Source organism: Cydia pomonella, chromosome 20 (assembly GCF_033807575.1).
Source record: "Cydia pomonella isolate Wapato2018A chromosome 20, ilCydPomo1, whole genome shotgun sequence".
Lineage (NCBI taxonomy): Eukaryota > Metazoa > Arthropoda > Insecta > Lepidoptera > Tortricidae > Cydia > Cydia pomonella.
The window spans coordinates 10,740,859-10,756,497 of record NC_084722.1 but is presented as its reverse complement, the minus strand read 5'-3'; the positions used below and the strand labels follow the sequence as shown (position 1 = coordinate 10,756,497).

The 15,639-nt window shown below is 42.8% G+C and overlaps 1 protein-coding gene across 1 annotated transcript; it reads left to right on the top strand.

Moving 5' to 3' along the window:
* Nucleotides 1–10: 10 nt before the first annotated feature.
* LOC133528817 (ubiquitin-conjugating enzyme E2 L3) lies at nt 11–3,261 on the top strand. Its single transcript, XM_061866284.1, has 4 exons — nt 11–240; nt 447–542; nt 828–1,014; nt 2,430–3,261. The coding sequence occupies exons 1-4, from the start codon at nt 214–216 to the stop codon at nt 2,582–2,584; spliced, it is 465 nt and encodes a 154-aa protein (XP_061722268.1). The 5' UTR covers nt 11–213; the 3' UTR covers nt 2,585–3,261.
* Nucleotides 3,262–15,639: the final 12,378 nt, after the last annotated feature.

Sequence of the window (15,639 nt, the reverse complement as noted above, 5' to 3'; positions counted from 1 at the left end):
ATTCATGGTGTAATAAAACGCAAGTTTGTAATGGTGGAAGTAGGACTAAGGCAGAATTTACGTTTCGGGGCATTGATGTCGTTAATCTAGTTATTTTATGAAACTTGAGTTGTTAATTATGGTATTCATGCGGTTAACAAAATAAGGGATAATATTGTTTCTGGAAAAGCGTATACTCGTATAATAGCGACGTGATATTTGACAGATAGTACAATGGCTGCAACCAGGAGACTTCAAAAGGTGAGACATCGCTTTTAATCGCACGGTACTGCTCGGTATTTTTCTAGAAATTTATTCCTAAGCATTTTTCGTGTGTGCTTTCATTTAAATTATGTAGCACCTCGCTGTTTAATTGATTTGATGTAAACATCAACTATGTCGAATTGGTTAAAATCGCTTAGAAATAGAATTAGGAGTCTTACCAATGGTTGCTTCATTTATTTCAGGAATTAAATGATATTAGACAATCGGGATTAAAATCGTTCAGGGATATCCAGGTAGATGAATCAAACATCCTGACATGGCAAGGATTAATTGTACCAGTAAGTATATGTACATGTATTCAAATCCAATGAGAATTCAGACTAAACTAGTCATTAAGCTGCTCTTTAAGCGATCTTGATCTTATCTGCAAATGAATTTACAGTACTACAATAGATTATTGAAAGTGAGATATAAATTAAGTATAGTATACATAATAATTTTTACAGTAAAATTTCAAGAAATGTCTTATACAATTTGAAAAATATTTGATTTTGGTTAAAATTACAGAAGCTTTTTTGATACTAAAGGCACAATATATTTATTTTTATTTTTTTATTTTGTAGGATAACCCACCTTACAACAAAGGGGCATTCCGGATTGAGATTAACTTCCCTGCTGAATACCCATTCAAGCCTCCCAAGATTAGCTTCAAGACAAAAATCTACCATCCCAACATAGATGAGAAAGGCCAGGTCTGTCTGCCTATCATCAGCGCTGAGAACTGGAAGCCAGCCACCAAGACTGATCAAGGTAAGTTATATCACATATAAGATATGTGACATTATCTATGAAAAGGGACCTTATTGTCGGTGACGCTTACACCATTATCAATGATGCTCCCATATTATAAACAACGCCGCGCTATGCAGTGCGGTGTAAGCGCCATCGACAATAAGGTCCCTTTTCATAGATAATGTCACATATTTCATACACTTTTATCCTCCTATGGCCCAGGGTCCTACCTGTAATACTTATTTAGTTCAATGAAATTTTAATAATTTTCAATAGGAATATTATGCGAAACTGCGTAGGGGGCGTCACTACCATAATCCATCACAATCTGCGGGTCTCCCGTGAAACAAGATAATCGAAATTTCATTATATAACCTTTTATCACTATGCATCGTTACGCATACCAGCTGCGGAACTCCTGCCTCCAGGGGGAAAGGAAAACTGGGCAGTGTGGAAAGCCCTTAACCGACTTCGAACGGGAGTTGGGTCGGTCAAAAGATAATCTTCTGAGATGGGGTATTGGCCGACAAGGTGATATTTTCTGCGAGTGTGGAGTCCTCCAAACAACAAAACACATGATTGAATGTTCCCTGTGCTCAACGATGTGCACTGAGAAAGATCTCCTGAGGGCTACACCCAGAGGGCTAGAAGTGGCAAAGCATTGGCAGACAAGAATTTAATTTAAAGAGTTTGATCCCTTTACAAGAATAAGAAGACTCTTGCATATTCGAGTGATGAACAGGCAGATAACTAAATTTCGATTTTCGCATTTCCTGCCAGGCCCTTTGTAAACAAATCGCCTTGATGCATCAATGTCATATTTTAATATCTGTGAAAACATGTCAACAACAGTTTAAGGCACAGTATGTATAAGTTACTCTTTGGTTTACGAAAGTTGCTAGAGCTGCACTCTGGCGGCAGAACAGTGCAGTAATCGGCTATGGTGGCAGAAATATTGGAATTTTCAGACTAGGAAAGTTAAAAAACCCCTGGTAGTCAAGAAATTTCAAGCCCTGCCTTCAATAATTAACCTAATTTATTTAACATTATCTTTTCATTCATTTCATACCACACAGCAGATGCCTATTTAAAGAACCCTTTTCCTTAACTTATGGGGAAAAGTTCTGAGCACTCAATTTGATTTGATTTTTAGATAAGACAAAAATTTTGCACAAAATATGTAGACTTACATATATTTATACTTTATTAAAAAAAAAAATTAAAATTCGTTAATTTCGAGTAACATAATGACTCATACATATTAATTTGGAACACTAGACTTAAACACTATACTACAAATACGAGTACACATGCATTATTATACTTATATGTAACTAATTACTAATCATTTTATTTGATACACTAGCAGCTCTTGGAGCTGATGCGTGTATATCGCAGCACTTGTGTTTATTTAGCATAACGTTTTATTTCAGTTATCCAAGCCTTAGTTGCTCTTGTCAATGATCCCGAACCAGAGCACCCGCTGCGTGCAGAACTTGCTGAAGAATTCCTCAAAGACAGAAAGAAGTTTACAAAAAATGCAGAGGAATCTACTAAGAAACATAGTGAGAAGCGGCCTTCGGACTAAGCTCATTGATTAGGCCTTTGTAGCTTGGATTAACAGCAGTGGGCAAGTCATATTGCTATTTACTGGTTTACTTACCTCCATTTATTTATATTATTTACTAAGTTTTCCTGTCCCTGTTATGTTACCCTGAGAACTTGCATTTTGTAGTTGTTAATAATACTGTGTCATTAACTTATTTAAGTCACATTTCTGAAGTTAGTCTTATTAAAAGTATGTTTATATGATAATATGCAACATACAAAGTCAATTGTCAACTGCAAGAATTTCAGTAGTACTGCTGTTAATTCAGCTACATCAGCTTATCTTCTAGCATTGAAGTAGCTTTTCACTACTATGTTGCTTGTAATAACTATTGTGCACAGATTTATATACACTAAGCAATTAGTGAAGCAATTGCAGAGATAAAAGCTTAAAATTAATGCTTATTCTTAAATTAGAGGTTTGGAATTGTATTTAATAAGTCAGGTAACTGGAAAATTAATTATTTCAATACTTTTATATCTGTCTCAAAATAATTTTTGTGGTCAATTGACCTTGAGAGACAATAAATTTATCTGCGTATTATTTTAATTATTTTGGACTTCGTAAGTTCGTAAACCTTATGCTTGATGTCGAAAGTAAAGTAATATGCAAGTGTTATGATCCCGTCAGGAAATGTGTACATGTAAATATTTGCATTATATGAAAAGAATAAAAAAATTGAAGCCAGAGAATTGAGCGAACAAAAGTTAAGTGTTAGAGCGGTTTTCTTGATAGTAATATGCATTTTAAATGGTATTGATTGATCAATGTTACAGGCTTTGTTGGGTTTTTATATTTGTAACCTGTCTTTTAGAATGCCTTTGGAAAATTGGTTAATTTTGAGGAATGCAGCTACCACCTGTCTCAACGTTGTGTAGTGTCTACTGCAGGGGTTCCCAATCTTTTTCAACATGCGGCGCAGTTACAAGTTTAGTAGTTTGCAACGGCGCCCTTGTAAATTTAAAATCACGGTCGAAAAAGAGTGACACGGCGCCATATTATTTACCGATGCGAGCGCTCAAATAGGTACCCGCGAATATTTGTAGTTTCGGATAATGATAGAACTCACGGCGCCCCTCTTTACTTTCTACGGCGCACCAGGGCGCCGCGGCGCACACTTTGGGAACCCCTGGTCTACTGCATTGTGTAATATTGTTGGTCCTAAATGTTAAATGCGAATTTGATAATGATCAATCCTTAATATATGTATTAGAATATTTTTTTAAGTTGATATGTTACTGGGTTACTACAACAGGTGTGCTGATCAGTTCAATGAGAACTTTAAATATATATTTTTTCCGAATTAAAGCTTGTTTGCTTATTGACAAATCCCATAACGATACTGACGGATGTAATGTATTTTAGGTAAAATATAAAAAACACTAATCCTTATTTCTTCTCTAGACACGCGGTAGCGTGTCCAGCCAAGTTCATAAGAAAAGAAGTAAAGGAACCGGCGACGCAGCAACCGTGTGTAATATTACACGAACCATTTCGAACTACTTTTGTACTTTTTACCTAGGGTTGCCAACCGTCCCGGTATGCGTGGGACGTCCCGTTTCTGGCGCCCTAGTGTATGCGTCCCGCAAGGGGCGATTGTCCCGTTTTGTAGAGTTAGTAGGTACCTAATTTGATTTGAAAGTAACGCGCGAGAACACCGTGCTCTCACTCGCTCGCTCGGCAGTACCCTGCCTAATTGTACTATAATTTTTCATGCTTTTCAATACGTTGACGGTCAATATACCATACCCAGATTGGTCGGGTAAAGGAGAACCGTCCCGCATTTTATGAAATGAATTCTTTATTTCAGGCAACTAGTGGCCCATAGACAAGACACCTTAAAACTAATAAATATGTTATTATTGAGCCCATATTGTTACACTGCTGGTCAAAGGCATCCCTCTTATTCTTCCACGTGTCCCTATCCTCGAAAGTCTCCCACAAAGGCGTCAAGTTAGTCCCGCCGTTTCCGCCGAGGTCTACCGTGACGCCTTACAACCTGTGGGACCCAACAGGTGGCTGTTTTGGCCCACAGGTCATCGGGCATACGGCAGACGTGCCATTTGAGCTTAGCGGCAGTTTAAGCTGCATCAGTTATTCGAGTTTTGGAGCGTAGTATTGTATTTTTAATGCGATCGGTTGACTTCACGCTCAGAATACTACGCTCCATAGCTCAAAGAACACAGTACACAGTAATATAAAGGTCTTACAAGATAAAAGAAAATCCGTGCATTCAGTCTGCATGCAGGCGTGCAAATATTAAAAAAAACAGGCAATATATATAAAAATAGAAAATAATTTAAAAATATCAAAGGGTCTAGCAGGCTAAGCGAACAAGAAGTGCCCCCAACGACGGATTTTGTCGATATTTCTGGTAGTGTACTGTTAGGTCCTAAGGACCCTCCATGCTTAACATAGATAGATAGAATACTCTTTATTGGCACACCTCAGTAAAAATATACAAGAAAAATAAACCATTGATTAAATTTAGAGGCAGACAACAGGCGGTCTTATCGCTAAAAAGCGATCTCTTCCAGACAACCTTTGGGTAGCGGAAATAGAGAAGTTAATCGAAAAAGTAGGTGTTGCTAAACCGTTATGAAGCCTAGATTCACACACACAATTACAGTGAATAAACATACACATATAAGGAATATAAATAGACATACATAAACATACATATAAATATATATAAAATTAACCGAAACATAGCTAAATATGACAGCAGCATGTCAGCCACAGAGTAAAAATAACTATGTACTATATAAACACTAAGGGAGAGATAAATAATGTTCTTTGAGTGATTTTTTAAACACAGCAAGAGATTGAGCGCATCTAATGCCAACGCGTAAGGAGTTCCAGAGTCGGACAGCTTGAAAAGTAAATGAAGTGTTGTAAAATTTTGTAGAAGAAGATGGGACGGAGAGAAGCAGGCTGCGCGACAGCCTCACAGAATTTAGGTAGTTAAAACGCTCCTTGAGATAGCGGGGAGTTGCTGGAAGGAAAAGAATAGAAAATAGGACAGACAGAATATGAAAGTTACGACGAAAACGAATAGGCAACCACTTGAGCTGTGATCGGAAAAGAGAAACATGGTCATACTTGCGTAACCCAAATATGAACCGGATGCAGATATTTTGGATGCGCTCAAGTTTATTAAGTTGCTCCTCCGTTAGATCAGGATATGAAACGTCAGCGTAGTCCAAAATGGGGAGAAGGAGGGTTTGGGCAAGCGCAATTTTGGTCGGTATTGGTAAAAGATTTCGTAGCCTTTTAAGAGAGCTCACTGCTGCAAACATTCTCCTGCTTACTTCGCCAACTTGAGGCACCCATGATAGGGTACTATCCATGAGAAGTCCCAAATTTTTTACTTGCTTCGAATACGGGATCAGAACGCCATCAAAATAAATTGGGGATAGTGTATTGAAGTCTATCTTCGATAATAATTTTGGACTTCCGAAAATAATACTCTGCGTTTTTGAAGGATTTACTTTGAGGCCAAAAGCAACACTCCAGTTCAAGATTTTCACTAAATCATTATTTATGGTGTTAATGACAGTCTGAAGATCATCAGTTTTACCCTGCGAGTAAATTTGAAGGTCGTCGGCGTACAGGTGATAATGCGAAGAAAGATTGAAGGTTATGGAATTTATGAAAATTGAAAATAATAAAGGAGACAACACGCCGCCTTGCGGTACGCCGGCCAGCGTGTTGCACCAAGAAGACCAGAGATCATTCACCTTAATGCATTGCCGACGACCAATTAAGTAACTGCGAATCCAGCCAATTGCCGCAGGAGATATGTTAAGGGACCGCAGCATACCAAGTAGAATGTCAGAGTCAACAGTATTAAACGCATTACTAAAATCTAGTAGCGTCAATACTGTCAACTTCTGATCATTCATTCCCGCCCGAATATCGTCGGTGATCTTGACGAGAGCAGTAGCAGTACTATGACCGGGCCGAAAACCAGACTGGCAGGGGTTAAGGAGGTCTTGTTTATTCAAGTAGGATACAAGCTGCTGATGAACAAGACGCTCAAGTACTTTGGAAAGAAAGGGGAGAATAGAAATGGGACGAAAGTCTGGAAAAGTAGAAGGATTTGGTTTTTTTGGAATCGGGACAACACAAGCATCTTTCCATAGCGTAGGGAAACAACATGTGGAGATGGAATTATTAAGTATAGTGGAAATAATGGGGACCAGGAAGTCTAGAAGGGGGTAGATCATAGTACGGCTAATACAATCGATACCGACGGCATTTGACGTTATGGAAACAACGCTTCTCCTAACATCACTGTCGGCAAAAGGCGTGAAAGAAAAGGAAGATGAGTTTGGAGTCGGAAGCGAGGCAAGAACCTCAAGGGTCTTCTTCTTGGCAGGCCCATCAAAGATAGCGGAAGTGGAAAAGTGCTGATTAAGCCGGTTGAGATCGATATCTTTGGGGCAGGAGTGCTCTTGTGGTTTTCCAACTCCTAGCGACTTGAGAAATTTCCACACTTTAGCAGGCTCCCCGTTTTCAACGGACTGGTGGATATGCCTTCTCTGTGCATCACGACAAACTGTACTGCAGCGATTGCGCAAGGTAAGGTAACGAGATTTGTTAGAGTCGGAAGGGTTCCTTTTGTATCTCGATTTAGCAAGATTCTTCTTGTCAAGCAAAGCTTTGATTTCCTTATGGTAAGTGTCGACTTTTAGTGTATAAACATAAAGCAGTAGGTTGCAGACGAAGAGCCAGCATCGCCAATTGTTGTGCATGTACTCGCAGAAGTTGATGCTACTGCTTTATGTTTATACACTAAAAGCCGACACTTACCACACAATAAATCATTTATGCAAATTAACATATTAGTGCATTTGCTATATAAATCAGCCTCTTGCTCTGTTTCTATGCATTTTTGTTTCCCACGGATATTTTTTAATGTTTTTTTACAAGACTTGCATTAAATGTTTTCCATTTTCTACTACAAAATGCAAAAAACAAATGCAGATAATATTATGTGTCAGATGTTATCAAAGCTGACACGTCATCGTTGATGTACTGCTATCTGTACATATAATGCCAGTGACTACTTATTGGAGAATCGTTTTTTTTTTGACATGAAGCACGAACATTTGTGCAAATATTTTTATATGTGTATGTAGTGGGAATTAGTGGCTACTCATGCATATTTTTTTTGAAGGAGTACCTCCGCGAAAAGTAAAAAAAAAATTGGAAGAAAAAAAATATTTTTATTTTTTGCAATGAAGTTTAAGGACAGGATGCATATGCATTTTGTAGTTTTTTTTATTGTTATCAAATATAAATTTGTTTGGTTCACGTAACTTGAATCGTTTATAAAATATGACACTTTCAACGATACCCTAATTATTTTACGTTATCCTGAATAACTCGCAAACAAAAGAGAATCGAGGTCTGATGTTAAGCATGGAGGGTCCTTAGGACCTAACAGTACACTACCAGAAATATCGACAAAATCCATCGTTGGGGGCACACTTCTTGTTAGCTTAGCCTGCTAGACCCTTTACACAATGTCAAGTAAAATAATAATCGAGGGTCGAAGTTAAACAAAATGTCAAAGTTATAATAAATAAAATAGAATTTACAATATTTCCTGAATATGAATGTCAATTATCAACTAGAAATTTCAGCAGCATGTCAGTTGTGATCTAAATATTTTTGTATACTATGGAAACAATTATCAAGAAGCCAAGCAGTCAGTTTATTCTTAAATCTATTTCCTTTCAATAATTTGATGTCTTTAGGTAATCTATATTATATAAAGCTGCAGCCCGAACATGAATCGACACGAATTGTTCTCCCGGAAGGAGGCGCGGGGGGGATTCGAGTTTGGTACGGCCGTACAGAGGGCGGTCCGGTGACCTCCGGAAAAATCCGACATTCGGTCTACCGGATCGGGACAGAAAAATGTTTGACGGCCCGGCTAAACGGTGGGAGATAGTGGGGGGGTGCTCGACCAAATGTCACAGAGGACCCCGGGCGGTTTCGGAGGCCGCCATTTTTTTTTCAAAATGGCGGATTCAAAATGGCGGCCGATTTTCATGTCGGTCCCGGCGCGCTCAAATTTCGGTCACGGAATCTCGGGGCCCTCTAGATCGGTATGGAAAAAAAAAATTTGGAAAAAATCCAAGATGGCGGACACCATGGCCACTTTTATTTTGTATGGCAACTTTTAAACGGTGACAGATAGGTGGGGGGTGCTCGACCAAATGTCATAGAGGGCCCCGAGACAAATGGAATGGCATTTAAAAAAATTCAAAATGGCCGACTCAAAATGGCGCCGAAATTTCAAAACGGTCCGAGAGCGCCGAGAACCGGTATGTGGGTACATATGGGCCCCCGCGTTCGAAAAAAATTTTTTTTTTTTTTTTTAGCTCGAAAAAAAATTTGTATGGGATTTTTTTTCGAATCCCCCACATGCTAAACGGTGAGAGATAGGTCGAGGGAGCTCGACCAAATGTCATAGAGGGCTCCGAGTGGAATCTGAATAAGAAAAAAAAAATTCAAAATGGCCGACTTTTTTTTTTTCTAAAACTTCAAAAAGGTCCGAGCGCTCTGAAATTTTGGTCGCGGTATCTCGGAGCCCCAATGACTCGTACGGAAAAAAAAAATTTTGGAAAAAATCCAAGATGGCGGAAAAATGGCCAGTTTACTTTTGTATGGCAACTCTCAAACGGTGCGTGATAGGTGGGGGGTGCTCGACCAAATGTCATAGAGGGCCCCGAGACAAATAAAACTGCATCAAAAAAAAATTCAAAATGGCCGACTTTTTTTTTTCTTTTTTTAATGTTGGTCCGAGCGCGCTGAGATTTTGCATGCGGCGAGCCTGGGGGGCCAAGATTACCATATGAAAAAAAGTTTTTTGGAAAAATCCAAAATGGCGGTGGACAGGGGCAAAGTAAAATTTCCAAGTAGGTTAAGCGAGCCCGAAGGGCGAGCTTCAGGCTGGGAGGCCGAAGGCCGACCCCGGCGGAGGGCCGAAGGCCCGGAGCCTTCACCCCGACCCCCAAGCGTGCAACCCCCAGTAACTAAAAGCGAGGCCGAAGGCCGAGCTGCGTGCGTACGGTGCTCCCAAGCGTTCTACCAAGTCGACTGTCTTGATAAGCGGAGCCGGCGGGCCGAAGGCCCGACGGCGACGCGTCGAGGCCAGCGAAGGCCGAAGGCCGAGCTCCGCGTAGGGCCGAAGGCCCGAAGCGTCACCTGAGAGGGGGAAGTTGGAGCTTAAACACGACCCAATAGGAAAAGTGTCTTAGACAAGCGAAACGGCGGGCCGAAGGCCAAAGGCCGTAGGCCCGACGTGAGCTTGTCAAGACACTTTTACTATTGGGTCGTGTTTAAGCTCCAACTTCCCGCACTAATCCCGAAGCGAAACCAACCCTCCCCGAGTGTCTTAATAAGCGAAGCGGCGGGCCAAAGGCCCGACGCTGAGCTTCGAAACCCAGCGAAGGCCGAAGGCCGAGCTCCGCGTAGGGCCGAAGGCCCGGAGCGTCCCACTGGTTCGGCCAAGCACGCGAGGCCGAAGGCCGAGCTGCGAGAGTGCGGCCCAAAGCGGAAGTACAACCGCATTACATTTCACCTTTGGAAAACAAATATTCTTTATACTAAAAATAACGGGAAAAATGCACTTATAGAGCGAACCGGTTACAAGTTAACTGTTTTAATAAGCGAAGCGGCGGGCCGAAGGCCCGACGCTGAGCTTCGAAACCCAGCGAAGGCCGAAGGCCGAGCTCCGCGTAGGGCCGAAGGCACGGAGCGTCCCATTGGATCGCCCAAGCACGCGAGGCCGAAGGCCGAGCTGCGAGAGTGCGGCCCAAAGCGGAAGTACAACCGCATTAACTTTCCCCTTTGGAAAACAAATCTTCTTTATATTAATAACAACAAAAATAACGGGAAAAGTTATAAAGCGAACCGGCAACAAGTCAACTGTCTTAATAAGCGGAGCCGGCGGGCCGAAGGCCCGACGGCGAAGCGTCGAGGCTAGCGAAGGCCGAAGGCCGAGCTCCGCGTAGGGCCGAAGGCCCGAAGCGTCCCCTTCGAAGCTCGCCAGCGGGGAAAAAAGTGTAAGTAAAAGTGTCCTAGACAAGCGAAACGGCGGGCCGGAGGCCGAAGGCCGTAGGCCCGACGTGAGCTTGTCAAGACACTGTTACTATTGGGTCGTGTTTACGCTCCAACTTCCCTTCAACCCCCAAAGTAACTATATTGCGAAGGCCGAAGGCCGAGCTCCGCGTAGGGCCGAAGGCCCGGAGCGTCCCATTGGATCGCCCAAGCACGCGAGGCCGAAGGCCGAGCTGCGGGAGTGCGTGCTCGCACGCGGACCATTCCTTGCAAGCAAAAGTACAACTGCTTTACCTTTTCCCTTTGGAAAACACAAACTTTTACACCTAAACAACAGCAACAACAACAAACACTACAACAACAACACATAAACAACAATATTAATAACAACATACGCAAGGCCGAGTGCATGCTCGCACGCGCAACAAAAGTACAACTGCAACACTTCTTCCCTTTGGAAAACAAACTTTTTCACTCAAACAACGGCACCTACAACAATAACTCATCAACAACAACATCAACAACAGCACCAACTACAAAAACAACAATACCAACTACAGCACCATGCACACCGCGGGGCCCACGGGCCCCGCGCACCAAGCAAAATCTAGTCTATATTATATAAAGCTGCAGCCCGAACGTGAATTGACGCGAATTGATCTCCCGGAAGGAGGCGCGGGGGGGATTCGAGTTTGGTACGGTCGTACAGAGGGCGGTCCGGTGACCTCCGGAAAAATCCAACATTCGGTCTACCGGATCGGGACAGAAAAATGTTTGACGGCCCGGCCAAACGGTGGGAGATAGTGGGGGGGTGCTCGACCAAATGTCACAGAGGACCCTGGGCAGTTTCGGAGGCCGCCATTTTTTTTTCAAAATGGCGGATTCAAAATGGCGGCCGATTTTCAAGTCGGTCCCGGCGCGCTCAAATTTCGGTCACGGAATCTCGGGGCCCTCTAGATCGGTATGGAAAAAAAAAATTTGGTAAAAATCCAAGATGGCGGACACCATGGCCACTTTTATTTTGTATGGCAACTTTTAAACGGTGACAGATAGGTGGGGGGTGCTCGACCAAATGTCATAGAGGGCCCCGAGACGAATGTAATGGCATTTAAAAAAATTCAAAATGGCCGACTCAAAATGGCGCCGAAATTTCAAAACGGTCCGAGAGCGCCGAGAACCGGTATGTGGGTACATATGGGCCCCCGCATTCGAAAAAAATTTTTTTTTTTTTTTAGCTCGAAAAAAAATTTGTATGGGATTTTTTTTCGAATCCCCCACATGCTAAACGGTGAGAGATAGGTCGGGGGAGCTCGACCAAATGTCATAGAGGGCTCCGAGTGGAATCTGAATAAGAAAAAAAAAATTCAAAATGGCCGACTTTTTTTTTTTCTAAAACTTCAAAAAGGTCCGAGCGCTCTGAAATTTTGGTCGCGGTATCTCGGAGCCCCAATGACTCGTACGGAAAAAAAAAATTTTGGAAAAAATCCAAGATGGCGGAAAAATGGCCAGTTTACTTTTGTATGGCAACTCTCAAACGGTGCGTGATAGGTGGGGGGTGCTCGACCAAATGTCATAGAGGGCCCCGAGACAAATAAAACTGTATCAAAAAAAAATTCAAAATGGCCGACTTTTTTTTTTTTCTTTTTTTAATCTTGGTTCGAGCGCGCTGAGATTTTGCATGCGGCGAGCCTGGGGGGCCAAGATTACCATATGAAAAAAAGTTTTTTGGAAAAATCCAAAATGGCGGTGGACAGGGGCAAAGTAAAATTTCCAAGTAGGTTAAGCGAGCCCGAAGGGCGAGCTTCAGGCTGGGAGGCCAAAGGCCGACCCCGGCGGAGGGCCGAAGGCCCGGAGCCTTCACCCCGACCCCCAAGCGTGCAACCCCCAGTAACTAAAAGCGAGGCCGAAGGCCGAGCTGCGTGCGTACGGTGCTCCCAAGCGTTCTACCAAGTCGACTGTCTTGATAAGCGGAGCCGGGGGGCCTACGGCCCGACGGCGACGCGTCGAGGCCAGCGAAGGCCGAAGGCCGAGCTCCGCGTAGGGCCGAAGGCCCGAAGCGTCACCTGAGAGGGGGAAGTTGGAGCTTAAACACGACCCAATAGGAAAAGTGTCTTAGACAAGCGAAACGGCGGGCCGAAGGCCAAAGGCCGTAGGCCCGACGTGAGCTTGTCAAGACACTTTTACTATTGGGTCGTGTTTAAGCTCCAACTTCCCGCACTAATCCCGAAGCGAAACCAACCCTCCCCGAGTGTCTTAATAAGCGAAGCGGCGGGCCGAAGGCCCGACGCTGAGCTTCGAAACCCAGCGAAGGCCGAAGGCCGAGCTCCGCGTAGGGCCGAAGGCCCGGAGCGTCCCACTGGTTCGGCCAAGCACGCGAGGCCGAAGGCCGAGCTGCGAGAGTGCGGCCCAAAGCGGAAGTACAACCGCATTACATTTCACCTTTGGAAAACAAATATTCTTTATACTAAAAATAACGGGAAAAATGCATTTATAGAGCGAACCGGTTACAAGTTAACTGTTTTAATAAGCGAAGCGGCGGGCCGAAGGCCCGACGCTGAGCTTCGAAACCCAGCGAAGGCCGAAGGCCGAGCTCCGCGTAGGGCCGAAGGCACGGAGCGTCCCATTGGATCGCCCAAGCACGCGAGGCCGAAGGCCGAGCTGCGAGAGTGCGGCCCAAAGCGGAAGTACAACCGCATTAACTTTCCCCTTTGGAAAACAAATCTTCTTTATATTAATAACAACAAAAATAACGGGAAAAGTTATAAAGCGAACCGGCAACAAGTCAACTGTCTTAATAAGCGGAGCCGGCGGGCCGAAGGCCCGACGGCGAAGCGTCGAGGCTAGCGAAGGCCGAAGGCCGAGCTCCGCGTAGGGCCGAAGGCCCGAAGCGTCCCCTTCGAAGTTCGCCAGCGGGGAAGTTGGAGCTTAAACACGACCCAATAGTAAAAGTGTCTTAGACAAGCGAAACGGCGGGCCGGAGGCCGAAGGCCGTAGGCCCGACGTGAGCTTGTCAAGACACTTTTACTATTGGGTCGTGTTTACGCTCCAACTTCCCTTCAACCCCCAAAGTAACTATATTGCGAAGGCCGAAGGCCGAGCTCCGCGTAGGGCCGAAGGCCCGGAGCGTCCCATTGGATCGCCCAAGCACGCGAGGCCGAAGGCCGAGCTGCGGGAGTGCGTGCTCGCACGCGGACCATTCCTTGCAAGCAAAAGTACAACTGCTTTACCTTTTCCCTTTGGAAAACACAAACTTTTACACCTAAACAACAGCAACAACAACAAACACTACAACAACAACACATAAACAACAATATTAATAACAACATACGCAAGGCCGAGTGCATGCTCGCACGCGCAACAAAAGTACAACTGCAACACTTCTTCCCTTTGGAAAACAAACTTTTTCACTCAAACAACGGCACCTACAACAATAACTCATCAACAACAACAGCACCAACTACAAAAACAACAATACCAACTACAGCACCATGCACACCGCGGGGCCCACGGGCCCCGCGCACCAAGCAAAATCTAGTCAATTATATATTACTATACACAATTTATATACTTTTTTTTTGTAAATAATTTTATAAGCTCGTGGTTTATGTAGCAAATTTATAATATTTGGTCGGGTCTGTCTGTATCACTTCCCCACGTTTTTTGAAAAAAAAAAAATTATTGTTATTTACAAACATACATATTTATTTTATGTATAAGCAGGGTAAGGGGAGTATATCTGCAATATTTTGAACAGTGGAAAGCAAGAGTCTTCAGGCCAGGCGTTACAGATAGCCCGAACACATTTTTTCTGAATAATGAATGCTCTTTCAACATCGACAGAATTACCCCACAAAATCAAGCCGTAGTGAAGGACTGAAGACACATCCGTGATAAGCCGCCAAAGCTGCTTCCACAGATATTGTGTTTCTCAATCTTCGTAGAGCAAACACAAATCTGTTCAGTCTATCACAAATTTGCTCGATGTGGTCTTTCCAGTGTAAATGGTCATCTAAAGTGAATCCTAGAAACTTTACAGAAGATACTTCTGCTCGCTGACAAACCTTGACTTTGATTTTTTGAACTTTTGTCAAAGACCAAGTCTGTGCTCTGACATACATATTATAACAATATATTTTAAAACTAAACACTACAAATCATATGGTTGCGATGCATTTCGCAACCCCGCAGTGTCAGAGAGCCGGCCTCGGAACCGCCCAAACTTGACACCCTTCGGCCAAAACTCCTTGTTGAAGGTCGTAAGATGTTCAGTCTCAGCATAATAATTCGTTTCATACTTACTTAATCTCACGGTTAACAACTCCAACTGTATGTTTGCACATCAACTTAAAAGAACATTTTACAATGACGTAACGTGCTTCATCGCGCCTTTAATAAATAATTATCCAATAAAGATTTGGCGAATGAAATGTATTCAAATGTTTTTCATAAGAATAATTTACTTTGAAAAAAATAACTGTACAAAATAAAACGTTCTCATAAATCAAATTTGCCGAACGTTGAGCAGAGAGTAAAGCATCGGCGAAGATTTATCCAAGTGAAATTCGGAATAAAAAAATTCGCCGAAAAGGTAGAACGTCTAAAAATACCCTAAGACTTGCCGTTACGCAGCCTTTTATACGTAAAATTTGATTATATTACACTTTTTATATAGTTCATGTGAGTTTCATTCAATAAAAAGTATTCGAATTACCCGTTTTATCCGGATAGTAAAATAATAAATATTCGAAATATCCGGATACGAAAACTGGGCGGATATTGCAAGCCCTAGTTACAAAACTGACAATTCAAAGCGAGGCACTTTTTATATTGCTGAAATCGATAGTAAAAAAAAGTACAGAGTAGACCAGGTACACTTTTTTCTAAAAAATGCCCATAAACTCGATATTTGGCATCAAGGTAGACTATTACATGTATAAAGAGGAAAAAGTCTGGAAACT